The 27,626-nt window shown below is 38.7% G+C and overlaps 1 protein-coding gene across 4 annotated transcripts; it reads left to right on the top strand.

Annotated features, from left to right (window-relative positions):
* The first annotated feature begins 783 nt into the window (after positions 1-783).
* On the top strand, positions 784-27,626 carry Gart (phosphoribosylglycinamide formyltransferase, phosphoribosylglycinamide synthetase, phosphoribosylaminoimidazole synthetase). 4 transcript variants are annotated; one of them, XM_047565254.1, is made up of 23 exons: positions 811-869; positions 1,731-1,811; positions 3,906-4,085; positions 8,160-8,255; positions 9,068-9,242; positions 10,448-10,559; positions 11,543-11,611; positions 12,199-12,324; positions 13,685-13,772; positions 14,177-14,262; positions 14,456-14,624; positions 15,303-15,534; positions 17,422-17,516; positions 18,127-18,236; positions 18,612-18,810; positions 19,919-20,170; positions 20,422-20,574; positions 22,684-22,890; positions 23,820-23,957; positions 25,028-25,158; positions 25,539-25,680; positions 27,046-27,161; positions 27,262-27,626. In XM_047565254.1, exons 3-23 carry the CDS (start codon positions 3,941-3,943, stop codon positions 27,451-27,453), a joined length of 3,033 nt encoding a protein of 1,010 aa, XP_047421210.1. In that variant the 5' UTR covers positions 811-869; positions 1,731-1,811; positions 3,906-3,940; the 3' UTR covers positions 27,454-27,626. The 4 variants fall into 4 exon arrangements, with proteins under 4 accessions (XP_047421207.1, XP_047421210.1, XP_047421209.1 ...); XM_047565251.1 differs by lacking the exon at positions 1,731-1,811 and having other exon boundaries at positions 784-869; XM_047565253.1 differs by lacking the exon at positions 811-869 and having other exon boundaries at positions 929-1,811.

Raw genomic sequence — 27,626 nt, 5'->3', positions numbered from 1 at the left:
GGGAGCGCCCGGACCCGCACGCTCCGCCAACGGGCCAATCAGTGAGCACGGCCGCCCTCTCCTCCTCTGTTTCCGAGCGGCTGGGGGGAGAGCTGCTGACGTTTGCGCCGCGCACGACTAAGTCCGCCATGTTAGTGTCTGACGCAGGCGCCATTACAGAAGTCTCTCTTGAGATCACTGTCAGCTTCTGTTGTCGGCCCCCCAACAGCTTTGAGGGGCTTTAGGAGATTTGCTGTAGCGTCTAGATGTCTGAGATTAAAGACCATGAGGAAAGGAAGCAAAAAATAAAATACGCAACATGGTGCTTGTCCTAGGGCTCCAAGTGTTTGCTAGTGGCGCCGACTTCAGTTTAGTCAGGGAGATGCAAGCGGGAGGGAACTGCTCGGCCTGGGTTCCCTCTGTGCTGTGAATACTAACAACATTTCTCTTCCGGCCCTCTCCCCTTGCCGCCTATACTCGGCTGACTTTTTTAGCAATAGGCTGGAGGTCCTGCGCTCAAACGCTTGGCGCGCTCTGGGTTCCCAGGAGCCGAGCAGGTCACGAGACTGCCCGCAGTGGCTGGTCAGCTCTGACTTTCGCTAACAGCCCGCAAGGAGCGAAGCGCGCCCTTGGCGCCTGGGCGCTCCCACAGAGCCAGGAGGCGCCCGGGGAGGAATGGAGAAGTTGCGTGGCAGCCCACGCTACAGTGATACACCCTGGGCGTGCTTCGGTCAGGCTGCGGTCCCAAGCGGGAGGGAGCCCCGCTGACTGCCAGGCCGGGGACCCAGGCCGGGCGACCAATGGGGCGGGGAGCCGGGCGAGGGGCGGGCGCGCCGTCCCGGGCCACTTCCGGCGAGCGGCGAGGGCGAGCGGCTCGGCCGCGGCTGTAGGTGCGTAAGCTCCCTCGGCTTCCAGACCACGTCTCTGCTTTGGCTGGGGATCTGCTCTCGGGAACTGAGGGAAAGGGTAGAAACGCGCTTGGCTGTAGGGTTTTTGTCTCGTGTGTAAATTCGGTGGCCGGGGTCTGGCCATGTGCTCTGCGCTGTTAATGGAGGTTTACACGTGAGCTGCGCTTCCCCTGCCGAGAGCCCCAGGCCCGTTCGTGTCTTCACGCTTCTTCAGGCCACGACCCTAAATTGATAGACCTGCCTACCACGTTCTCTTTGTAGGTCCGTTGTCCCTAGCTGATTTGGTCCACTTTCGTTCCAAACCCTTTGAAATGCCTTTTCTCTGGCTCTCCTGTTCTCATTATAAGTTACCCATTCTCATCACCGAAGCCCAGGCTTAAGTCCCCAAGGTTTCCCAGCTAGTGAAGGGGCAGGAAAAGCGACTTCGAAGCCCAAGCTTCCTGACTACTCCTGATGTGTCTTCAGGCTGGCTAGCATTGCTGTTTCATTGATTATGTATGCGAAGTAAGCAGGAGAATTTTCTTATACTGCCAGTCTTAAACAAATATGTAATATTTTCGGTAGATTTAAAGATATAGTTCTTTCAGACACTCCAATACACATAGCACATAAAATGTCTATCTTCTGTTGAATTAAAACAGCTTATCCTTCTGAGACTAATTTAGCAGGGTTTTCCCCCCATAAATTTACATGATTACAGCTCAATTGTTGTCCGAAAAAGTATTTAAAGCAAAATGGCCTCATGTGGAATCCAGGATCTGCACCATCTTAACTGTGTGACCTCCAGCAATCTGTATGACCTCTTTATAACCATCTATATAACCATTTTTTTCAATAAAGTAGCAATAATACTAGTATCTACCTCATCTAATGAAGATCAAGTGAGGTAATTCTTGAAAAGTTTAGGATGACACCTGGCACAAGGTAAGTGATTTAAATAACACCACCTTAAATTTTTCTTTATATATGTAGTTCCAGCATCTCACAGGAAGTTATCAGTTTCAGTTTCTCTATCCTGGTACCATCTTGCCTTCTACATAGTTAAATGTCTTTTGAAAATTAGTAAATTAATGTGACAAATTATTCATTCTCTGTGGAGTTTTTTTGTTTGTTTTTGTTCTGGGAAGTGAATCCAGGGCTTCTGCTAAATGCTCTGCCACTAAGCCACACACCCCAGCTTAGTGTAATGACTTGATAACTTGTTTCTATTCCAAAATATCAATGTAGGCAAAATAAGTAATTGTAGCAGGTTAGCATTTACAATCACTGAGTTCTATAAATAGTTCTAATATTTTATAAATGTCACTTCAATTAATCTTTATACAACCAAGATTACACAAATACCAACACTGAAGATGTGTTCAAATTGATTTTTGCCTTAGCTACCACATTCCTAACATCACACAAACTTGTTAAATCAGAGGTCAGCAAACTGCCACCCCCTCCTGCCTAACCCCTCTGTTGCCTGCATGCTTATTTGCTTACTTTTCTTTTTTTTTTTTTTTGTATCAGTAGTTGAATACAGGGATGCTTTGCCACTGACCTACATCCTCAGCTCTTTTTAGACAGGGTTTCCCTACATTGCTTAAGGCCTAACTTGCTGAGGCTGCCTAGAACTTGGCGATCCTCAGGCCTCAGCCTCCCCAGTCACTGAGATTATGTGTACACACCACTGTACCCAACTGCTACCTGTTTTTCTGCTGGCTGTTTTCAACCCACCAAATAAGAATGGTTAGGGATGGGGCATAATATTTTTATCATGTGAAATTCAAATTGCAGTGTTTATACATAAAATTTTATTGAAACTATTGTGTTTATACAAACTTAAGGTAGCTTCCTGCTGCTTAGAGCACTGATAGGCAAATAATACTTCTGTTTTATGCAAATTAATTTTTTCTGGATATTGGCATGTTCACCTATCAGTGTATTGTCTATATGCCCTTTCATGTTACCATAGACATTTGGTAGTTGGTAGTTTGGACAGAGCACAAACCCCTCAGATATTTACTTCTGGTCCTTTACAGATGAAGTTTGCTGACCCCAGTCTTCAATATTTCTTTCAGTTTACAATAACTTTATCATAAGTTATCTATACAATCTCAATGTTTAAAAACAGATTTTAAATTTTGTGTCTAAATTTAAATGTCAGTGTGGGTCCCTATAGTCCCAGCTACTTGGAAGGCAGATACAGGAGAATCACTTGAGCCTAAAAGTTTGGGGTCAGCCTGGGCAACATAGTGAGACTCCAGCCTGTTAAAATAATCAATCAATCAATGAAGCAATCATTTTTCTTACTTAGTCTTTGGTAATTACCAAATCTTCTTGAAATGAAGCTAGAGAAAGGAGTTTGTATGATATTGTTTCTCAGATAAGGAGTTACATTACTATTTTCTGTAGCTTATAATATTACAGACTGGATAAGTTATGAAGAAAGAGGTTTGTTTTAGCTCACAGCTCCATAAGTGCAAGATCAAGGGGCCCCATCTGGCAATCAGCTTCTTGTTGACGGAGTCCTTAAGTGGCAGAGAGCATCATGTGGCAAGAGACAAACTGGTGCATGTTAATATTTCCAGTCTGACTGTCTTATAAAACCACCAGAATTCAAAAATGGGGTTTCCACCCTAATGACCTTTTCTAAACCTAAGCATCTTCCAGAGGCTTCAACCCTAAACACCATAGTTGGATTACATTTCCATTCTGCTTATAGCTCACACTAGAGATTAAATTTCAACACGTGAAACCTTGGGGGACCTAAACCATAAAAGAAGCCACGTTACATACCTTAATCTAGCTCTCTAGGCCGGTCCTTATTTTTAGAATACCCCTTTGCCCTTATGACTACGGTCATTTTTTCCAAATTGTTAATGCCAATTTTTCAAAAAAGGATTAGTAGCTGAAAATGTCATTTGAGTACAAATGATTTACTTAACTCATTTAGATAACAATTATTTTAAATCATATTTGTGGTTTGTAAAGTATATGCATTCTAAAATACCAACTGTGATTTTCTTTCTTCAGAGGTTTCATTTTCCTTTGAATTCCTACAAACAGCAATGGCAGCCCGAGTACTTGTCATTGGCAGTGGCGCGAGGGAACATACACTGGCCTGGAAGCTTGCACAGTCTCATCATGTCCAACAAGTGCTTGTTGCCCCAGGAAACGCAGGCACTGCCTGCTCAGAAAAGATTTCAAATACTGGTAATTATGTTACAAAATGGGGAATAATAATTACTATCTGTTAATGATAAATTGTCAATCCCATCTGTCCTTTATAATAATAATGGTAGATTGCTATTCACATTTGAATTCTTTCCTTAACTTTATATTTATGTGGAAATCTGAACACTTGACAAGTTATAAATGTAAAGTAGCCTTTTCTTCAGAATGTAGCAGCTATTCTACTCCTTGGTATTTCCCCAAAAGACCTAATAAAAAAAGAATATGGCATTTCATTATCTTAAATTACTTTAAACCTTAAGAAATACATCCATTAAAAAGGTAGCAAGACAGGCTGGGGTTGTGGCTCAGTGGTAGTGTGCTTGCCTAGCATGCATGAGGCTCTGGGTTTGACAGCACCACATAAAAATAAAAGGTGTCCACCTGCAACTAAAAAAAAATTTTAAAAAGAGAGAAAAGGTAGCAAGTGCCAAATATAAAGTTTTTTGAAGAGCTTTATAGTTATACATAGTAGTTGGGTTCATCCATACAAACTCATATATGCATGAAATTTGATTGCAGTTCATGATCCCCTCTCCCTTTTCCAACCCCCTTTTCTTTCCCCTTTTCTCCCATCCTCTCTCCCATTTTCCCTCATCTACTAGACTTCCTTTCATTTGTCTGTTAATTGGTAGTTCTTTTTACTTATGTGGAAAGGTGAAATTCCCTGTGGTAATGTTACATATGCATATAATTTGATTTTTTTTTAAGAATTCATTCTACATTGTCTCCCTTTTCTCATCCCTCCACTGTGCCTCTCAATCTCCTTGTTCTACATTAGTGAACTTTCCTTTATCTTTATGTTAATCCTGTCCTTCTTTTCAAAAACCCTTTCCTTTATTTTACTCCAGTTTCCAAATACGAGAGAAAACATTTGATCTTTGAGTTTCCAAGTTCGGCTTATTTCATTTAGCATGATATTCTCCATTTTAATCCATTTACCAGAAAATACCATGATTTTATTCTTCTTTATGACTGAGTAGAACTCCATTGTGTATATATACAAGAATTTCTTAATCCATTCATCTATTGACAGGCCCCTGGGTTGATTCCTTAATTTAGCTACCATGAAACGTGCTGCTATAAACATTGAAGTGGTGTATCACGATAGTATGCCAGTTTTAAATTTGGGGGGAAATACCAAGGCATGGGATAGCTGGGTCATATGATGGTTCCATCTCCAGTTTTTTGAGGAATCTCCATACTGCCTTCCAAAGTGATTGCACTGGTCTGCAGTCCTCCCAACAATGTACAAGTGTACCTTTCTCTTCACAACCTTGCCAGCATTTATTATTGTTTGTATTCTTGATCATTGCCTTTCTGACTGGAGTAAGATGAAATTGTAATATAGTATTGATTTGCCTTTCCCTGATTGCTAGAGATGTTGAACATTTTCTCATATGTTTTTGGCATTTTATTCCAGGGATGATCCACTGTGCCACATCCCCAGCCCTTTTTATTTTTTATTTTGAGACAGATTCTCACTAAATTGCTAAGGCTGGCTTTGAACTCACAATCCTCCTGTGTCAGTCTCTCAAGCGGCTGGGATTACAGGCATGCACCACCATGCCAAACATTTTTGGCATTTGTGTTTCTTCTTTTGAGAAGTTTCTGTTTCGTTCTTTTGCCCATTTATTGATAGGGTTATTTGGTTTTTTGGTGTTAAGTTTTTTTGAGTTCTTTATATGTTCTGGATTAATCCCCTATTGGAGTAGTGACTGGCCAAGATTTTTCCCATTTTGTAGACTCTCTCTTCATGCTCTTAGTCATTTCCTTGGCTGTGCAGAAGCTTTTTAGTTTGATGGCATCTCACTTAGTGATTCTTGGGTTTTTTTCTTGTGCTTTGGTGGTCTTGTTAAGGAAGTCGGTGCCAGCACCTGTAGAATGGATTGATGCCCTCCTGTTTTCTCCTAGCAGTTACAAAGTTTCTGGTCTAATTCCTAAGTAGTTTAAAGGCATTTTGATATGTATTTTTGGAAGTGAAAAGATAAACAGTACTATCAAAGGTAAGTCCTAGCAGTTCTAACTTGAAAAAAAATGATCAGTTCATATGCTACATTAAACTCTTCATAGCGCTTAAAATACAACTCAGATTCCTCACCTTACCTTACAAAGTTCTTTGTGCAATCTGGCTTCCACCTGCCTTTCCAGCCTGATCTTTTGTACCTTTTTTTCACTTTACTGCATCAATAGTATGCTGCCAATTTCTCAAACATAGCTAGCAACCTTGATTTCTCTCCTCCCCTAGCATAGTGGGCTTCTAATCACCTCGGTTCAATTTGAGTGTTACTCCTTCTAAGGGGTCTTAAGTTTTCTGAGTAAAACTTGTGTCCACTGCATGTCCGTTTTCAGTTATGAACCATTGTACATATTTTTAATTTTCTGTTACCAATCTCCTATCTTCCTTTTCCCCTGCCCCTACTAGAATATAATCCTTAAGATGTAAGCCCTAAGAGCACAAGGAACTTATCTGTCATGGTTTGCATTGTGTGCATACTTTGTGTCACGTGATATTTTTGGCCAGAAGAACTTAGACCAACAAGCCACAAACTGGAAGAAGATAGTTGCATGTAATTAATACCAACTTTTTTTTGAGCTGCTTAACCACTGAACTATCTCCCCAGCCCTTTTTATTTTTGAGACAGGGTCTTACTAATTTCCTGAGGCTGTCCTTGAAGTTAAAATCATCCTGCCTTAGCCTACAGGATCACTAGGGTTACAGGGGTACACTGCCATGCCCAGATTTTCCAACAATAATTTTTTAAATATATTTTTTAAATGTTGATAGACCTTTATTTTATTCATTTATTTCTATGTGGTGCTGAGAATGGAACCCAGTGCCTCACCCACGCTAGGCAAGCACTCTACCACTGAGCCACAGCCCCAGCCCCCCAACAATAATTTTTAAAAGGCAAAAAATAAAATATCTCCTTTCTTGGGATCTTAGTCTGGAGGCAAGATATTTTATCTGTTTATTGAAGAATCAGCATATTTTATCTACATGCAATTGAGGCAAGCCCATCAAAATCTCCAAAGTTGTCATAAGACTACTGCCATTTGTAGCAACTGAGGTTAGGTGTGTTCTCTTGTTACCTTCTGCTGTACTGATTTGGTTGGCCCTATTTGATTTACTTGTGTTTGGAGATGCTAACCCAAGGTGCAGCATATTCTATCCTTACTACACTCAGGTAGTTTCTGTAGATTGAGAACCTGACCTCTGAACTTAAGACAGTTGCAGTTCTTTAAACAGCTCTGCTGAGACCCTACCTAACTCAACCAGAAATAGCCATACAATTCACCTTGTATCAAATTTGTTTAATTGGTACATGTTTGCTCTGTGTATGTGTGTATTGTGTAGAATTCCCACAGTGAGTTATAAGCATCCTAAGTCTAAGGACTTGGCATTGATCATAATGCCTGGTCTATAGCAGTACCTGACACTTGGTGTGTTCTCAGTAACTCTTGAATGAACGACATTAAGGATGTTTCTGAGTACATTCTGTGATTGGTTTTTTATTTACTGTGCAATCAACACTAGTGACATAACCATGATTTACAGCTTTGTGGGAAGCTTACTGGTATTTTCATTATTTAACTACAGGCAACTGAGTTAATAACAGACAACTGAACAGTGTTACTTGCCTAATGCACTCAAAATAGAATTTTTCTTGGTGAAGTTATCATCTGTACCAATTAAAAAAAAAAAAAAAAGAGGTGGACAAGGTAGTGCACACCTGTAATCCCAGTGGCTCTGGAGACTGAGGCAGAAAGATCACAAGTTCAAAGCTAGCCTTAGCAGCTTAGCAAGACCCTAAGCAACTCAGTGAGACCCTGTCTCAAAACAAAATATAAAAAAGGGGCAGGGGATGTGACTTAGTTTTTAAATACCCCTGGGTTCAATCCCTGGTACCACAAAAAGAGTAAGAAGAAGAAAACCAATAGGTAATAGGCTGAAGTATAGTATTTAATGTTCAGTTAAATCAGCTTACTAAGTACAGGACTTGCTAGTTAACTGAAACTTTTTATAAATGCAGTGTTTGTGTTTTCTGTTCACAGCCATCTCCATCAGTGATCATACTGCCCTGACTCAATTCTGCAAAGATGAGAAAATTGAATTTGTAGTTGTTGGACCAGAGGCACCTCTGGCTGCAGGTAAGTTTCATTTGTATTTATTAAAAAGGCAAATAAGAAATTATATCCTTTCCTGGAATCTGACCTCTAGAGGTGAGATGTTGTATCTGTTACAGATGAGGATTTACAATATTAGAAAAAGAACTTTTATCTTCTTGAAATTTATGGATTCTGGATTTTTCTCTTCCCAAATGTCAGTAATGTAATGAGGTAGGAATCTAATTTGTAGTCATGAGAAACATTTTATATGTCTTTGATCTGTTGGTGTCTATTTAATGATCCATATATTCAAATATAACAAATTTTGCTTTTTTGTTTTTGTTTTTCGGTACTGGGTATTGAACCAAAGGCTCTATACCACTGAGCCACATCCCTAGCCCTTCATATTCATTTTGAGACAGGATCTCATTAAGTTGTTTAGGGCCTCATTAAGTTACTGATGCTGGCCTCAAATTTGCAGTCCTCCTGCCTCAGCCTCCTGAGTTGCTGGGATTACAGGTATGCACCAATGTGCCCTACTCTTTTCTTTTTTTCTTAAACAGTGTTGCCCAGACCAGTCTCAAATTTATGGGCTTAAGTGATCCTCCTACCCCAGCCTTCCCAGTGACTGGGACTATAGGAATACGATATCATGCCTGGTTCTTTGCTGGATTTGAATCACCTCTTAGTAGCCTATTGTTTATAAGTAATAGACAACGTGAAAAATTTAGTTATCCTCTGCCACCAATTATCTGCCTTGTATAAAGTTAATTTAGCCTAATCCTAATTCATTTTCAGTCTCAAAGGTGCCCAGAGAGATCTTGGGTCACCTAACCAACTGTTTGCTTTGATAGGAATTGTTGGGGACCTCACCTCTGCAGGAGTGCGATGCTTCGGCCCCACAGCAGAAGCAGCTCAGTTAGAGTCCAGCAAAAGATTTGCCAAAGAGTTTATGGATCGACACAGAATCCCAACTGCACAATGGAGCGCTTTCACCAAACCCGAAGAGGCCTGTAGCTTCATTATGAGGTAGGTAGAAGGCCGCCTATGAAGGGGAGTTGTTCAATTAGGATATTTAAATATAAAGTCACTTTTATGTTGAAATATAGTGGTTAGTTCTTAGGCTATCACAAGTTTATAATAAAATAACTGTAGAAGAAATTATTTTTAGCTTGGGATGTAGCCCAGTGGTATAGCACTTGCCTAGCATGGTGAATCTTTGGGTTCAATCCCTGGCACCACAAAAATAAAGAAAGAAAAATATTTTCAATAAATGTTAGGTAAGTTACCTTTTTCCAACACCAAAATAAGATGGGATTCTTTGCTTAGTTTATATAATCTTGTGGCATTATAGAAAGATAAAATTTTAATATTTATTACTGAGTAGTTCCTGGGTGGAAAACTATGCTTAGTTCTGTAAGTCATGTGCCCTTTTCACATCCAAACTGAAAAACACAGTGGTATCTCACAACATAAATGTTATTGATTTTTGTCATAAATAATTAACCAGAGTGAAGAATCATCACTTGGTTGTCTGCCACCACTGCTCCACTCTAATCTTAAAATCAAACATTCTTTGTTCTCTTGTATGTGTGAGTAGTGAGTGAATGTCATTAGACACATCTTTGCCCTCTTTTTTTGTTGACACTCTCTGCTACCCAGTATGTTTTCCTTTCATTTGGGTCAAGTTCATTCTTTATTCATTCTTCATCCTACAGGGTTTTTTAGACACTGAATATTAAATATTTCCTAGTAGCCAGATGCCTTGGGTAAGTAACAGTTTTGTTACTTACTTTGGGTAAGCCTCCCTCTGAACCCCCAGTCCCATTCCATGATTACTTGTGTTTGATTCCAAAAATTTTCTGTGTTCTTGCTTTTATTGGCTTATACAGCCACCTCTTTTACTTAAATGAGATTCACTACTTTCTGTCTTAAAGATCATTTCATATCTACTCTATCCATCTGCATATTCCTCCAAAGATTTTGCCTGTGTGACCTCATTTTAATTGAAAATAAAACAAAAACAAAATTGTGTATACTCTGATCACAGCTGTAAAGGAATGCTTATGAAAAAAGTCCTTGCAGCAAGTATGTCAAGATGATATTAGAATGATAAGTAATTTTTTCTGCTTTTCAGTTGTTGCTGTAGTATATTATTATAGAATCCCAAAATATTTTAAAATGTTGAGTTATATAAGCATTTATGGGATGTTAAAGGTTGCTATGCTTCACAGTGCAGACTTCCCTGCTTTGGTCGTGAAGGCCAGTGGTCTTGCAGCTGGGAAAGGGGTGATTGTTGCAAAGAGCAAAGAGGAAGCCTGCAAAGCTGTACAGGAGATCATGCAGGTAAATTGATTCTTCTGAAAGCTTTTCTATTCATACCAGATAATTACTCTTAAGATTACGAAATGTTGGGGTTGCGATCATGGCTCAGTGGTAGAGCGCTTGCTTAGCATGTGTGTGAGGCACTGGGTTGATCCTAAGCACCACATAAAAATAAATAAATAAAATAAAGGTATTGTGTCCATCTACAACTAAAAAATTAAAAAAAAAAAAAAAAAAAAAAGGATTACAACATACCCCTCAAGATAAGGAAAATCGGGGGCTGCGAATGTGGCTCAGTGATAGTGTGTACTACCATGAGCAAGGCCCTGGATTCAATTTCCAGTACCGCAAACACAAAGAGAAGAACCTTTCTAGCAAACACACAGCGAAGTTATTTTTTATCATTTCTATAGAATAGTTCTTATAGATCAACACTAATAAACTGTAACTCATTCTTTTGAAGTAAGTTGTAAAATTCTTTGTTTTCTGCTACTGAAATGTAGAAAAAATCTTCAGACTATAAGACAAATTATGAAATCTCAAATCATCCATGAGGACCATAGTATTTGTCCCACATGTCCCAGGTCTAAGAGAAATAGCGTGATGAATGTACTTTTTTCTTTCGTGATCCATCTGGATTGTTGTGATTTTACCCCCTTAGAGAAAGCTTTCATAGGCATATAATACTATATAGGCAAACATATACAGTCATAATTATGATGAAGATTAAGTGGTGATAATGAAAACATCTGTTTTTCCTTTATTCCAAACTGGAAAACCGAATACTCAGGAAAGTATTGGTAACGTGTTGTACAATTCATCTGTAGCAGTGTTCACGCTACATCTTTGTCACATTAAAAATAGGAAACACTCAAATGTTCTTTTGAGTCTTTCAAAAAGGAATATAAAAATCACATATTGAATACTAAAAGCTTATAATTTACCAAGTTTGGTTTGGTTTGTTTTGTTTTGTTTTGTTTTTATTTTTTTAACCTATGATTTAGGAGAAAGCCTTTGGAGTAGCTGGAGAAACAATTGTTGTTGAAGAACTTCTTGAAGGAGAAGAGGTGTCTGTACGTATATTCATCTTTTTTGGGATTTATAGCACATAATCAGTGTACCCAAAAAAGACCTGATTAATCTGGTTGCTGCATCTAAAACCATATCCCATTCAGTTAAGAAGGAATTTGTATTTAGTATTCAGGATACAAATGAAAAAGGATTTTATCTTTTTTTAAATCATCCCCAGTGTCTCAGTGGGGGCACTTGGATTTAAATTCCACATTATTAAGGTTCTGGATTAATTCAAACCTTTGTGTTTTTTCTTTCACATACATTTTATTATACAGTAAGTAGTGAACTGTGTTTACTTAAATAAAGCTTTATACCTGGAACTTTCAAGGGAAAAAAGTTAATTAAGATATTTTACATAGAGAGTAGCATGTTTTTTCCCTAATTTATCTAAGAAATTACAGATCCTCTAGAAGTTGACTGTACAAGATCGTCTATAGCTTTGGATTATTTATCCATCAATTCAAAAATAATTTTATTCAAAAAAGAGTTGAGGTATATAAGTTACCTTCTTAGGTTTTTTTGTTTTGTTTTGTTTTTTTGCTTTTTTGGTATTTACCCTAAGTGGACTATTTTGTTTTCTCCACAGTGTCTGTGTTTCACTGATGGGAGGACAGTGGCCCCCATGCCCCCAGCACAGGATCATAAGCGATTACTGGAGGGAGATCAAGGCCCCAACACAGGGGGAATGGGAGCCTATTGTCCCACACCTCAGGTACTTCCCAGGAACTCTACTCAAGTTCAACAGTAATTGTTTGGGCTTCTTGGAGAGCTATATTCTGTTTAGATTTCTATGTTTTGTATGTTTCTGTAAATTCTGTTACTAATCATCAATTTGAGTTTTTTGTTTTCTTATTTTGTTTTGAGACCATGTTGCCCAGGCTAAGCTCTAACTTGAGATCCTCCTGCCTCAGCCTCCTAAGTAGCTGGAATTGCAGGCATATGACACCATTCCCCACTTTCTCACTTTCTATTAAATTAAAAATATCTCTTCTGGTCTCTAAAACTAAGCTTTTCTAAAAGTCTTTGAAGAACAAAAACAGCCAATATGATTTTTAACTCATCTATAGTGTAGTGAAGATTGAATAGATCCTTCTATCCCCTCCTCTCTACATCTAATTTTTAACCCAGGGGAGCCTATTAAAATTCTTTTTCGTATGTAAAATTCTATATAAAAATTCTACCTAAAATTCTTTTTTATCTCTGAATATCCAGGACCCAGCACATACACAGGATGTGTGTTTGCAGGTTGTTTTGGTGGTACTGGGATTAAACTCAGTGGCTCTCTACCACTGATTTACTTCCCCAGCCCATTTGTTTCTTATTGTGAGACAGGGTCTCAGTAAGTTGCCCTGGCTGACCTTGAACTACTGCCTACTGTCTCAGCCTCCCCCAAAGCAGGGATTACAGGCATATTCTACCACACCCAACTTCATTTTTCATTATTGAAGCTATGGAGCTTCAAAACTATAAACTCTCAACCAGGCAAGGTGGCAAAAACCTGTAATGCCAGTGACTTTCGACAGGATCAGAAGTTTGAGACCAACCTCAGCAACTTAGCGAGACCCTGTCTCAAAATAAAATAAAAAGAACTAAGAATTTAGCTCTGTGGTAAGGCACCACTGGGTTAATAAATATTAGTTGTTAAGGTAGAATGCCACAGATTGTTTTTAGGAGTACCACACAAAAAAAAAAAATAGTGAAAGGTGCTTTAACAAGTTACTTGACTTGCAAAATGGTGGTTAGCACTGATCTTTGATTTGACAAGGAACTTATAATGTAGCCTCTACTTGTGATAATTTACCAGACTCAGAGCATTTATTACTTAAAAATAAAGATTTGTCTGTATTTGCTGAAATGTTGAAGAACGGTTAAGAAAATGAGCATGTATATATGTAAGCGGTGAAAATAGACACTTCCATTTGCTAGTATATGTCCTTGAATATCGACTTGAAGGGATGTGTTCAACCTGTCAAGTAGTAAAAAAATGAGTTTTCATTGTTGTATGTGATACCACTTACAAGTTGAATTTTTAATACAGTATATAGATTTAAGTATTTCTGTATGTTCCCCAGGTTTCTAAGGATTTGTTACTAAAAATTAAAAATACTGTCCTTCAGAGGACAGTAGATGGCATGCAGCAGGAGGGTACTCCATACACAGGTAAGCTTGTTGATATTGATATCATTTATAGAACAGCCTTCCACTTTTGTGGTGTGGTGGGGTGGGGGGGGTCCCGGGGATTGAATTCAGAGGCACTTTACCACTGAGTTGCTTAAGACCTCCCTAAGTTGCTGAGGCTGGCTTTGAACTCACGATCTTCCTGCTTCAGCCTCCTGAGCCACTGGGATTACAGGCATGCACCACCATGCCTGGCAGCTTTCTACTTTTGATAAAACTTTGTTTCCATTTTCTTTTTTTCTACCACCTTTTATTTGGCCACTATTGTAATGGTTGTGGTTATTCCAAAATTTGAGTATTAGAAATTTAGTGTCTATATTTATAGCAATGATATAATGTCTTCATTACAGATTCATTTTTAATAAAGGGATTTTCTTTTTTTAAAGGAATTCTTTATGCTGGTATAATGCTGACCAAGGATGGTCCAAAAGTTTTGGAATTTAATTGCCGTTTTGGTGATCCAGAGTGCCAAGTAAGTAACAATGATTAAAGATAATAAAGTATTTCTTGGTAGAAGATATGTGTTGTCTTAATCTGAGGATTTATCAACCTTGAAATAATTACCTTTGAGAAAAATATGCAAGTTCTGCTAATATCCCAATGAATAAAATGTCTGAAGAAAATCAAAATTTTTCTCACTTGCCATGTTGATTGTGTTTTTCCAGGTAATCCTCCCACTTCTTAAAAGTGATCTTTATGAAGTGATTCAGGCCACCTTAGATGGCCTGCTGTGCACATCTTTACCCATTTGGCTAGAAAACCACACTGCAATAACTGTCGTCATGGCAAGTAAAGGTTATCCTGGAGCCTACACCAAGGGTGTGGAGATAACAGGTGAATAGGGAGTAAGGGGTTGAATTTCAGTGTGACACATGACTGGTGCCATCGTGGACCTCCCTCACACATAAATACCCGCGCTGGCTAAGGGCGTGAAGCCATTAGAAACCTTTCAGAGGTGTTTAACGTAACCACATTGCTAGTTGGATATATGTCTTCAAATATCCAAAATGACAGTATTTAAAGAACTGCCATCCATTTATCTTCCCATGTAAGGGAACATAAGTCAGCTAATCAGATTTCCACAGTATTCCCCAGTGCAGACTTTCACTTCCACCTCCAAAATCAGGGTGATAATGGGACATAGGAGAGTGAGGTGATCATGGCACAGACTATTCTTAGGAGAAATTGCCTGATGGAAATTTAAAAAAAAAGAAAAAAGAGCTGAATAGAGTGACACACGCCTGTAAATTCCAATGGCTCTAGAGGCCAAAGCAAGAGGATCACAAGTTCAAAACCAGCCTCAGCAACTTAGTGAGACCCTGTCTTAAAATTAAAAAAAAAAAAAAAAAAATCCAGGCTGGGGATGTGGCTAGCCATCCCACACCCCCCCACACACACCCCCATTCAATTCCAGTGCCAAAACAAAAGAAAAAGCTTGTGGAAATTATAAATCACTACACAGTGTGAAATATGGCAATTTAAAAATCCTTCATCAAATCTTTCTCTTAACAGGGCTTTCTGATGCTAAAGCTTTAGGACTAGAGGTGTTCCATGCAGGCACTACCCTCAAAGATGGCAAAGTGGTGACCAGCGGGGGTAGAGTCCTTACAGTAACAGCCATTCAAGAAAACCTCACATCGGCCCTTGAAGAAGCCAAGAAGGGACTCACTGCTATAAAGTTTGAGGGAGCAATTTATAGGAAAGACATCGGCTTTCGCGCCATAGCTTTCCTCCAGCAGCCCAGGTAAAAATCTTCTTAGGTAGTTATGGGGTAGTTTCAGAACTAGACTAAGAGATGTAGGAGATTCTGTTACCCCTGTACTAAGGCATTCTGTATCATTTTTTCTCTGTGGGACTGAGATATTCTTGGTCTGTATTTTGCTTAAATCTTAATTGTTTACAGCAGTGTTCAAAGTGGAAAAACTTCATGGTGGTTCCTTACCTGAAAAGTTTAGTAATATCACAGTGATAGTAAAGATTTTTATTCCTTGTGTTATTGCAGATATTATTTTGAATCATAATTCTTGGTTTGTCAAAGAACTCGAGATGAGTATATTTGGGCAGCTGACTGAAGATAAGAATTATGGTCATCTAACTTTGTAACTTAATTTGATTGCCCTATGTATTTTAGTAGTCTCATTTTGTCACTAATTTTAAGCTATTACTAACGTGTATGTTTTTTACCCTTATTGATTCATTTACTGACATGTACAACTATTCCCTTGTAAAATCAATAAACTATTGATTGCAGCAAGTGGGTTTTTGTTTTTGTTTTTGTTTTGGTACCAGGAATTGAACCCAGGAGCACTTAACCACCGAGCCACATCTCCAGCCCTTTTTTGTATTTTACTTAGAGACAGGGTCTCACTGAATTGCTTAGGCTAACTTTGAACTCTTGATCCTCCTGCCTCAGCCTCCTGAGCCACTGGGATTACAGTCATACACCCCCTGCCCAGCAAAAGTCCTCATTTTTGCAAAGCAAAACTACTGAATTCACAGTGCAGATGCACAAACTTGATCTATAAAAATGCTGCACTGAGTAGCATCCTGGTTATGCTTTTAAATAGAGTTTAGTCTTGTTTCTTTACTGTCCTCAGCTATAAGGAAATTGATATGGTTATGTATTCTTGCAGTAAAAGCTCAGTTTGGTTACTTAGGAATATTGTTGTAGAGTTTGTATAACCCTAATTTTTATTTTTTCCCTCTTTTCCCGTGGTGTTAGGGATCATGCCCAGGACCTCTTGCATGCTAGGGAAGCACTCCATCACTGAGCTACATGCCCCCTCCAAATTTTTACTTTTTTGACTTGTTTTTAACACTGTCCATACTGAAGTTGAACCAAGAAAAGACTGTAGCAAAATATCAGTGAATTTAAGAGTAGAATGTTGATTGCCAGGGGCAAGAGTGGGTGGGGGGCTGCTGGGAGTTACTGTTTAATGGATACAGTTTCAGTTTTAAAAGATGAAATAGATGTGGATGGCAGTGATAGTTGCACCACATTATGAATATTTACTACCACTATACACTTAAAAATGGTTAAGATGGTAAATTTTGTTAAGTATATGTTACCACATCAAAAAATTTTATTTAAAAGAATCAAGTAGCCAGGCGCAGTGGCTCATGCCTGTAATCCTAGCGGCTCCAGGAGGCTGAAGGAGGAGGATTGAGAGTTCAAAACGAGCCTCAGCAAAAGCAAGGCACTAAGGAATTCAGTGACAGCCTGTGGTCTCAATAAAATACAAACTAGGGCTGCAGCTGTGTGGCTCAGTGATCGAGTGCCCCTGAGTTCAATCCCCGTTACCCAAAAAAAATAAATAAATAAATAAAAGAATCAAGTATTTAGCAGCCTGTGAGAAGTACTTCTAGAAGAAATAGGTGAAGTTAGAGCAGTGGTTCTCGGCAGAGATGATGCAGTGGATCCAACTAGGGAGGTTGTTTAAACATTTCAATTCCCAGGGCTAAACTGGATCAGTCAAATCATCTGTATGGGTAGGCATTGACTGTTGAAGATTTTAAGCACCCTAGCGAGTGTGAAAATCACTTGGGATATCTTCTGCTTTAAATACTATTTTCTACTATTGAAATAATTTTTCCTGGCATTAAGGTAATGTTTTCGTTTCCAATTCCTTAGGGGCCTGACTTACAAGGGATCTGGGGTAGACATTGCAGCTGGAAATATGCTGGTTACAAAAATAAAGCCTTTAGCAAAAGCCACCTCCAGACCAGGTAAGTCAGATTCTGTACTTTGCTAATTTATTAACTGACAGGTGTGAATTAATCTGTACTTTATGTTTAACTGATTTTCCAAATTAATGATAGATTCCTTTAAGTCTTGCCCTACTTAAGCCAAACCTATAGTCATCTGTCTTTTTTGTTTTGTTTATTTATTTATTTACTTAGGTACTGGGGATTGAATCCAGAGGTGCTTTACCACTTAGCCACATCCTCAACAGTTTTTTTTTGTTTTTTTTTTTTGAGAGAGGTTCTCACTAAGTTACTTGGGACCTCGGCCTCCCAAGTATACAGGTGTGTGCCACTACACCTGGCTCATCTGCCTTTCTGTCTCTAATATTAAGTAAAGCATTTCTGTGATGTTATTACTTTCTTTCTTTTTTTTTTTTTTTTTTTTTTTTTCATTACAAACTCTTGGAATTCACTGACTGATCATACTTTTGAGGCTTATTCTCTCAGTGTTACACTTTCTTGACCAGTTCTTGGTACACATGGTGCTCAGGAAAGGCAGCTGTTTTAGCCATTCTTATGAAGAAGTAGCATGAATATTCGTGTTTAATTGATCTGTTATAATGCAATAAGTAATTAGTGTCCTCTACAACAGGGTGTGATGTAGATCTTGGAGGTTTCGCTGGTCTTTTTGATTTGAAAGCAGCTGGTTTCAAAGATCCTCTTCTGGCCTCTGGAACAGATGGTGTTGGAACTAAACTGAAGGTAGACATCATTGTGTATAAAGACCTTTTGCGAAAGATGAGAGAATTTACTGTATATCAAATGCATGTTTTTTCTCTTTTGACATACATGAGCTAAAAAGAACTACACCAAATAACCATATGACTAAAATGTTTGTACATTTCCAAAAAAAAAAATATTGTTGAGGCTACATTGAATGGAAGGGCATTTTAGGGAATAAAAAGGGATAGGTTTAGACCAAGTTGCTTATTAGAATTTAGTGTTCTTTTGTCTTGAGATGTTAAGAGCATTTGGCCAATGACTACATAGTATTTGTTAGCCTCCTGGATAAATCAAGAAGATGCAGTATGGCAGTTGTTCTCTGATATAGAATGTAGATATTTGTTTTTTTTATAGATTGCCCAGCTGTGCAATAAACATGATACAGTTGGTCAAGATTTGGTTGCAATGTGTGTAAATGACATCCTGGCACAAGGAGCAGAGCCTCTCTTCTTCCTTGATTACTTCTCCTGTGGAAAGCTTGACCTTAATATGTCTGAAGCCGTCATTGCCGGAATTGCTACAGCTTGTGGACAGGCTGGATGTGCTCTCCTTGGTATGATCATCCATTTTAACACCCTTTGTTTTTTTCTTGCAGTGCTGGAGATTGAACCTAGAACTTTCACATGCTAGGCAAACACTCCACCACTGAGCTATACCTCCCAGAGCCTGAACATCCATTTTAATCATAGGTGCTCCTTCTTACTATATATCAGCCCTGTGTATAGATGTGAGGATCTGTGTCAAGATAGCTAGTAATACTCTGCATCACAAGATGTGACAAATAAAATATAGAAATAGCTGCTTGAATTAATCTTAGATTCTGGTGTCCTCAACCCCTCCTCGAGGGCTTGTTTCCCAGACTCACAGGCAGGCTTATTTTTCTCCCCAATCTTCATCCACTTTTTCATCTCCATCTTTCTGAGTAACCTCAACAAACAGATTTGTGGGTTATTCCCCTTATTGACCCACAGCAGGACAGATGGGTCCTGGCATTCTATATTTTACACTGTATTTGCCCAAAGAAGTGACATAAAGGATGAAGTATTCCCAGGTTTTATAGAAATATTGCTAACTATATGGACTTTTTAGCAGAATGAATTTGTAAGTGGACAAGGAACAAAACTACCACTTTCATATTATCATTTCTATGAACAAGTCAGATCCAAAAGCCAACAAATTGCCCTTCAACCATTTTTTAGAGCACGATCTCTAATTTGGCATCTGCTTGCCTCTACTTTCGTGTGATATGATCATAAAGTGCATTGTTACACTATATGGGCCAGGGCATTTGGAGGCGAGCACTCCTGGTTAAATTACTTCTCCATCAACTAGAAGATGGTAGTGGAGTGATTTTAAAGATCAAATGTATATGAAATCATTTCTTAAGCTAAACTGCTGTAGAAATGATGTTATATTCAACAACGTTCATCCTATGAAAGTAGTGATATTTGGAGGCTTCATACAGACTTGCAGAGGTATTGACCTTTATAGAAATTAGTATTTCCCCTAAATCATGCTGGATTGAACATGCCGTCAGCCAGCTAAAAGAATACAGGATATAGCCATGTGTTTAACTATTATGTTGAGTAGTTGCAGTTATTGTCTCCTAAGCAAATGTATAAACATAACGTGCTTTCTTTGCTTTTGTCTTAATCTACCAGGAGGTGAAACAGCAGAAATGCCTGACATGTATCCTCCTGGAGAGTACGACCTAGCTGGTTTTGCTGTTGGTGCTATGGAGCGGGATCAGAAACTGCCTCACCTGGAAAAGATCACTGAAGGGGATGTTATTGTTGGAGTAGCTTCATCTGGTCTTCACAGCAATGGATATAGCCTTGTGAGGAAAATTGTGGCAAAGTCTTCCCTGCAGTACTCCTCTCCAGCACCTGATGGTTGTGGTGACCAGTCCTTAGGTAAATTCACTTACTCCTGCTTGAAGATGACTAAGCAGTCACTTAGTGTGTTTTGTCTCTCATTACTGAAAGCTGGAATGGAATGAATTACATTATCCTGTGACTTATATTATCCTGTGGTTTTGTTGCTTGGGCATTATTACAGAACTGGTATGTCTTTACAAGGTTATACTCATTATCCATTTCAGAATTGTTTTATGTTTTGGTTTTGTACATATAGGCTATTTTTGTCTTATTTCTTCCATCTTCAGGGGACTTACTTCTAACTCCAACCAAAATCTACAGCCGTTCTCTGTTACCCATCATACGTTCAGGACACGTCAAAGCCTTTGCTCATATTACTGGTGGAGGACTACTGGAAAACATTCCTAGAGTTCTCCCTCAGAAACTTGGGGTGGATTTAGGTAAGTTCACTGAAGGGAACTTTTATTCAAAAAAACCACTAGGGGTTGGGAAATACACTGTGGGAGAAAACTCTGGGTAGTTAGTGCACATATGATTGTAAGTGGAATCTTTTTAATCATGAAGGTTTCTTAGGGGAAAACTGGGATGACCCTTTTCTGCCTTTTTTTATTATCCATATTTATGAGTCACATCACTGGCTTACATAAGGATTGAAGTGCTATAAGCAGATCCTCCAAAGGGGTGATAACCTCAAACTCTTACCATACTGGAGCCCAACATGCCAGGAAAGGAAGTGGTAGCTATGAAGTAGTCCACACTGGAGATGAAAGAACTAGGGCATAGAGAGGGAGAAACGTTTGAGAATTAACTCTTGCCTAGAAGAAAAAAGAAGCCTCAGGTTCCTAGTTAAGCTGGTGAGTAAATGGCAACCTCACTAATGCAGGACAGAGAGTAGTGGAGCAGGAAGTGAGAATATAGTATTTAAGATCTTCAGTGAATCTATTCCAAGGCGACTGAGCAAAAGTTGAGATTGGGCTGAAGGTAAATTGAGTCATTGTACACACAAAGCTATAGTTATAGTCAAGAGAGCAAAAGGGACCAAAAGGTTATCCCACAGAGGAAGAATTTCTGAAAAGGACAGTTAGAAGTAAGGGCTGGGCTGGGGAGATAGCTCAGCTGGTAGCGTGCTTGCCTTGCAAACACAGGCCCTGAGTTCGATCCCCAGTACCGCAAAAAAAAAAAAAAGAATAAAGAAATAGAAGTAAGGACTGAGCCGTGTGAAGTATCATCATCAAACCCCAAACCCAAGAAGGATTTTTTTTTTTTTTTTTTTTTTGTACAGAAGTGGGGATTAAACCCAAGGTCTTGTGCATGTTAGGCAATACTCTACCACTGAACTACATCCCCAGCCCTCCTGTTTTATTTGGAGACAGGGTCCTGCTAAGGTGCTAAGGCTGGAGTCGAACATATTCCTCCTGCCTTAGAGTTGCTAGAATTACAGGAGTGCACCCTACACTGCACCCCACTTCTGTTGACTTCACTGTTGAAGGCGCAGTGAACATCATGGCAGCTAAATCTTTTGAACTTAACTTTTAAGAATTGACATTCCCAACTAATATAAATGGAATTAAATCAAGTGTGGGAAAAGATTCATAGACATGCAATGCATTTTACAAATTAACTCCAGAGAATTAAAAAGACAATTTTTCTGTAATTATAGCTAAAAAATGAGGGAAACTGATAGTAAACCTCATTATTTAATAAAAAGCTACATTCCTTTTCATAGGAGCATCATAAATAATTTCATGTAGTGTTGTTTTTGAAAATCAGGTCCCATAACTATTGACTCCAAAGAACTATCCAAATTATTTCATTATTTAGAAGTTTCTGTGTAGACCTAGAATTTTTACTAGAGATTTTTGTTGTGTATTTTGTGATAGTGATAGTGCAGGGTATATTCTTATAGCAGACCTAAGAATGTAAATTTTAAAATAAAGATTCAGAGTGTTGATTATAATCCTTGTCTGTAGCATGACTTTTCCAAATGACGTGCATTTCCTCTAATTCTGTGTATTAGCCACCTACTTTTTCATAATACTTAGGTGCATTTTTGTCATTGCTAAGATCCAACTAATGGGCTATAGTTGTGGCTCAGTGGTAGAGCGCTTGCCTCGCACATGTAAAGCACTCGGTTCAATCCTCAGCACCACATAAAAATAAATAAATAAAATAAAAGTATTATGCCTATCTACAACTAAAAAAAAAAAAAAATTGAAAAAAAATATCCAACTAAACATTCACCAAATGCCAACCTCTACTGGAATTCAGCTACTATCACATCCAACCTGTTAGAGGCTTTTTAAAATCTAGTGAGTTAAAGTAGCACAAAACATCAGTTAAGTGTGATTGCTGGCAAACTGTGTCAACAAAAAATGCTATAAATGTCTAAAGAAAAAGTGAATCCCCAAAACAAAAACTTCTGAAAGGCCAGTTTATAGTTTTACCTGATATAAAATAACAGAGTTTGATTGTGATTTTTATCTTTTTGTATATGTGCATTTTTTATACTTTGTGTAAGATTGTCCTTTAATCACACAACTTGCTTTCAGATGCCCAGACCTGGAAGATCCCCAGGGTCTTCTCATGGTTACAGCGGGAAGGACAGCTCTCTGAAGAAGAGATGGCCAGAACATTCAACTGTGGGATTGGAGCTGTCCTTGTGGTATCAAAGGATCAGACAGGGCAGATTCTGGGTGATATTCAACAGTGCCAAGAAGAAGCCTGGGTGATTGGCAGTGTGGTTGCATGTCCCGAAGGTAACTCCTTCTTTGATTTTGGACATACAACCTTAAATATAACTGAGTGCTGCCTCATGAGTTTTTAGCCTATCTTTTGTTCCAGCCATTACTATGGCATCTGTCTTTACCCAGGTGTACCATGACAGCACTCACCCCAGTGATAGCACATACCTCTTAATTTCCGCCTTGGGACTCCTGACATCTCTGTAGCATTCCCATGTGCACAACAGCACCCTGCAGGATCAGTTCCCAAAGGAATCTTCCTGCATGCAAGCCCTATGGCTCTACTTTGTGGTTCAGCTTAATTCAAAAACTAATGAGCGAATACCCTGGCCAGTAAAGTATGTCTCTCAGGACTCTGCTAGAAGTGTTAGAACTTGGCAGAGTGGCAGAAAATCCACTCAGATAGCTAATGACAATGTCAGAACTTGTTAACCTTGCCTCTTTCTACCCTTCTTTCCCCTGATGTATAAGTTTCACTTTCAGGCAGGTTCTCCTCTCTGGAAAGATAACCTCCTTTGGCTCTTATGGCAATAAAAAATCCTCTCTTTCATCATTCTATATCAAGTCCTCGAGTGACCTTGCTGGGTCACATACCTTCTGCTAAAGCCAGGAAGTCATGGCATTATCCTGAATGGTCTCACTAGGAAGATTTTGGGATTAGGGGCAGGGCACTGGCAGGCAGTAATATATCCACCATATGCTCCAACATAAGATGGGTTTAGAACTCTTAGTTGAAGTAGATGATTACATATGTTCACCTTCAGGAAGTTTTTGTAAATGAGTAATAGTAATGTTACAAACCTGTTAAACATTTTAATCCTTGCATTTCTCACTTCCAGAATAAAATACAATATTCTAAAGTTTTCATAAAATATTTTTCTTTCCGTTACTCCTGTAAGTTCACAATTGTTCTTTATTTATTTTGGGGTATGTTTGAAATGAAGGTTCTCCTCGTGTGAAAATCAAGAATCTGCTTGAAACCATGCAAGTGAGCAAGTCAGTGTCAGTGAATGGCTCCTTGAAAAATCATTTCTCTGCCCAACCGAAAAAGGCAAGAGTGGCCGTCTTAATATCTGGAACAGGTAAGACATGGTTTCCTCTCACTATAGAATTCTAGAGCTCTTCCCTTCCTGACCACCCAATCAACACCAAGAAGAAACCTCTTTCAGATTGTAAGGCTCCTATCAGCAGAGTCTTGGGGAGGGGGATTATTAAGGAGTGCTATCATCTCGGCTTCCTTACTCTTCCCATTTGTGAATTTGGGACAGGTTTGGAGAGTCTAGAAAAGATAGAAAGGATAAAAATTCAAACTTCTTTTGTATCATAGCTTTATCATTGAAGTCTTAAAACATTTGAGGGTTTTTTACTGTTTGTAGTATTAAGAATAAGTTTATGTTGGACCTTTGTGAATAAGGGGTAAAATAAGAGTATTATATTCTCAGATGGGTGTAGCATGATTTTTTGCCTCTCTTATAGTTAACATTGTTATGAACATGCTTGTAAATATTCAATTTGGGGATGGAGTACTGGGGAGATTGAACTCAGGGGCACTCCCATAGAGCCACAGTCCCAGCCCTTTTTTGTATTTTATTTAGATACTGGGTCTCTCTGAATTGCTTAGGTCCTCACTACATGGCTGAGGCTGGCTTTGAACTTGTGATCCTCCTGCCTGAGCCTCCTGAGCTGCTGTAATATTTTTAGTGCATATCTGATTATTTTCTTTGAATACAATCCCACAGATATAATTATTTTACAAGATAATTTTAAGGTTTCAGTATAGTTTAAGCCCATATTGATGGTAAAGAAACTATTGTGAGAGCCATTGTGGTTTATTCTCCCTGAGAGCAACAATTTTTCTTCCTTAATTGGGCAGCTTATCTTTCATCATTCAGTACTAAAATCATTTTATACTATTCCTACTACAGTGCTAAATCACAAGATGTTATTTTGTAGGAGCAGTTATACACTCTGGAACCAAGAATATCCAGTTTTCACAATACCCATTATCCCAAGAGGAAGAGACTTTAAAAGCCTCAAATGTTGTCAATCTTTTCTAAGGCTTGTGTTCAGAAAACTTTACCACTCCCTATTGGAAGTAGAACATATCTCAAAAGAGTTCACTTATGTGTCTCCCCCACACCTTTTTTTTCAGGATCCAACCTCCAGGCACTCATAGACAGTACTCAGGATCCAAAGAGCCACGCACACATTGTTGTTGTTATCTCCAACAAAGCAGCAGTGGCTGGGTTAGATAAGGCGGAAAGAGCTGGTATCCCAACCAGAGTAAGTTCTTGAGAAAGTAGTAGTCCTAAGGGCTATTTTTGTTTGTTTGTTCGATTTGGGGTGCTGGGAAATTTAACCCTTGGTTTTATGCTTGTTAAACATGAAATCTACTACAGAGCTACAGTCTCACCCCCGTGCAGGCTGTACTAAAAGGTATAATTGGTTCTCACAGGACCCATATCTCTGATTTACTTGGCCTTTAAACTTCTGCTTTGGGGTAGGTGCTGGGCTTGCCTTTCCACTCCATCCTGTCCATTGCTTAATAACTCTCCATTGGGTGTGTCTTCACAAGGAGGTGAAGTATGGTATATGTAAGGTTGTGTTTTAGATTATTTTTGGTAACTCATTGAAAAAATTGTACTTATCTTTTTCTATTACAGGTAATTAATCATAAGTTATATAAAAATCGGGTTGAATTTGACAGTGCAATTGACCAAGTCCTTGAAGAGTTCTCCACAGACATAGTCTGTCTTGCAGGATTCATGAGAATTCTCTCTGGCCCCTTTGTCAGAAAATGGGATGGTAAGCAGAAATTGTTCAGTATTGAATTGAGAAATCTAGTGCAAATGGACTCCAAAATAGTCAACTTACCATACAGTCACATAGTGAAATACAGTGACATTTTACTTAACACAGGTCTTAATTTCCTTTCCTTTAGTCCAAAAAGATAACCCAATGATGACATATTAACCTGTTTTCTGTCAATTTTCTTAGGGTTGCTATAATCAATTACTCTTTTTTTTTTTTTTTTTTTTAATATTGTTTTAGGTGTCAATAGATCTTTATTTTTTTTATTTTTTTATTTTTTTTTTAGTTGTATGTGGGCACAATACCTTTATTTTTATGTGGCACTGAGAATTGAACCCATTGCCTCACACATGCTAGGCAAACATTCTACCACTGAGCTACATCCCCAGCCCCAATTACTCTTTTTTTTTTCTTTTTTTTGGAGGGTGGGTACCAGGGATTGAACTCAGGGGCACTTGACCACTGAGCCACATCCCCAGCCCTACTTTGTATTTTTATTTAGAGACAGGGTCTCACTGAGTTGCTTAAGGCCTTGCTTTTGCTGAGGCTGGCTTTGAAGTAGTCCTCCTGCCTCAGCCTCCCAAGCTACTGGTATTACAGCATGCACCACCAGGCCCAGCTCCCAATTACTCTTTATATTATAATTTAGTTTTGTTTCACATTACTGCAAAGATAATATTTCATTTTCTAAATTAGTATTCAGGAGACCCATTTATTTGTTTTAGAAGGAAGAGAAAGTGATTTCCTATATCCCAAAATGAAGAGTCATCCTCTCCTAAGAGACACAGACCATTGCCAGAAGATGGCCAAAAAGATGTTGCCAGAAAGCATATACTATCTTGTGTCTCTGTCCTTTCCCCCCAAAGCTTTCACTGTATCCTGTTTTCCTTTTTTGTGTACACTTTTGGGAAATAAATACACTTTCGGTTCAAAGAGTTTGTTTTCTTAGGTGAATATAGTTAGAGCATTGGTGTTGGTATATAAAACAGGCAATTCCTTTGGTGATAATAGGTACACAGAGCTAATCCAGCATCAGACTGGTGGACGCATCACTTTGCTATTAAAAGTCAGTCTTCCATCCAGCTTAGATATCACCTTCCCATCTCCCAGCCCCCCAATACTGCAAATTCTTGTTCAGAGCTCCCCAGCATGCCTGTGACTATGCAAGACCTGTCTGCTGCTAGGGCCTCCTTGGACAAGAACTGTATTTCCCTTTGCCTTGTTTCTGTTATAGAAAGAAAACACTCATCCCAGAAATCCAGCTCCTACTGACTTCTGATTCTAACAAGAAACCATATATTCTTTTAACAGGATACACAGATTTTTTAATTCTGACCACTATGCTTTTTTAATTTCTAGGAAAAATGCTGAACATCCACCCATCCTTACTCCCTTCTTTTAAGGGTTCAAATGCTCATGAGCAAGCCCTGGAAGCTGGAGTCACAATTACTGGATGCACTGTACACTTTGTAGCTGTGAGTATACCTTTTTTCTACCAAAATGATAGGACTAATATTTAGCTATAAACTGTACTGGCTAGAAAGTAAGGTTCAAAACTTTGGCTTTCTTTTCCAGGAAGATGTAGATGCTGGACAAATTATTTTACAAGAAGCTGTTCCTGTTAAGAGGGGTGACACTGTTGCAACTTTGTCTGAAAGAGTAAAATCAGCAGAACATAAAATATTTCCTGCAGCCCTCCAACTGGTGGCCAGTGGTACTGTACAGCTTGGAGAAAATGGCAAGATCTGTTGGGTCAAAGAAAAATGAAGCCTCCTAATTTAGGAATGGAACCAGTTTTGAAAGAATTATGACTAATTGCTTGGTGCCTTTGATTCATGAACTTAGCCTAAAAGAAAAACTGCTAACAAGAAAAGACTTCACCCTTAACCTCATTCACCATTTTTTTAATACAGATTCATTAAAAACAAAACTGTGCAGGA

This window comes from Sciurus carolinensis, chromosome 9 (assembly GCF_902686445.1).
Source record: "Sciurus carolinensis chromosome 9, mSciCar1.2, whole genome shotgun sequence".
In the NCBI taxonomy this organism is placed as follows: domain Eukaryota; kingdom Metazoa; phylum Chordata; class Mammalia; order Rodentia; family Sciuridae; genus Sciurus; species Sciurus carolinensis.
This window is presented reverse-complemented; position numbering and strand designations above follow the sequence as displayed.

Coding starts and splice junctions, on each gene's coding strand:
- Gart (XM_047565251.1), top strand. CDS start 3,941: ATGGCAGCCCGAGTACTTGTCATTGGCAGTGGCGCGAGGGAACATACA. Junction 4,086..8,159: donor AGAAAAGATTTCAAATACTG/GTAATTATGTTA, acceptor TTCTGTTCACAG/CCATCTCCATCAGTGATCAT. Junction 12,325..13,684: donor CCTATTGTCCCACACCTCAG/GTACTTCCCAGG, acceptor TATGTTCCCCAG/GTTTCTAAGGATTTGTTACT.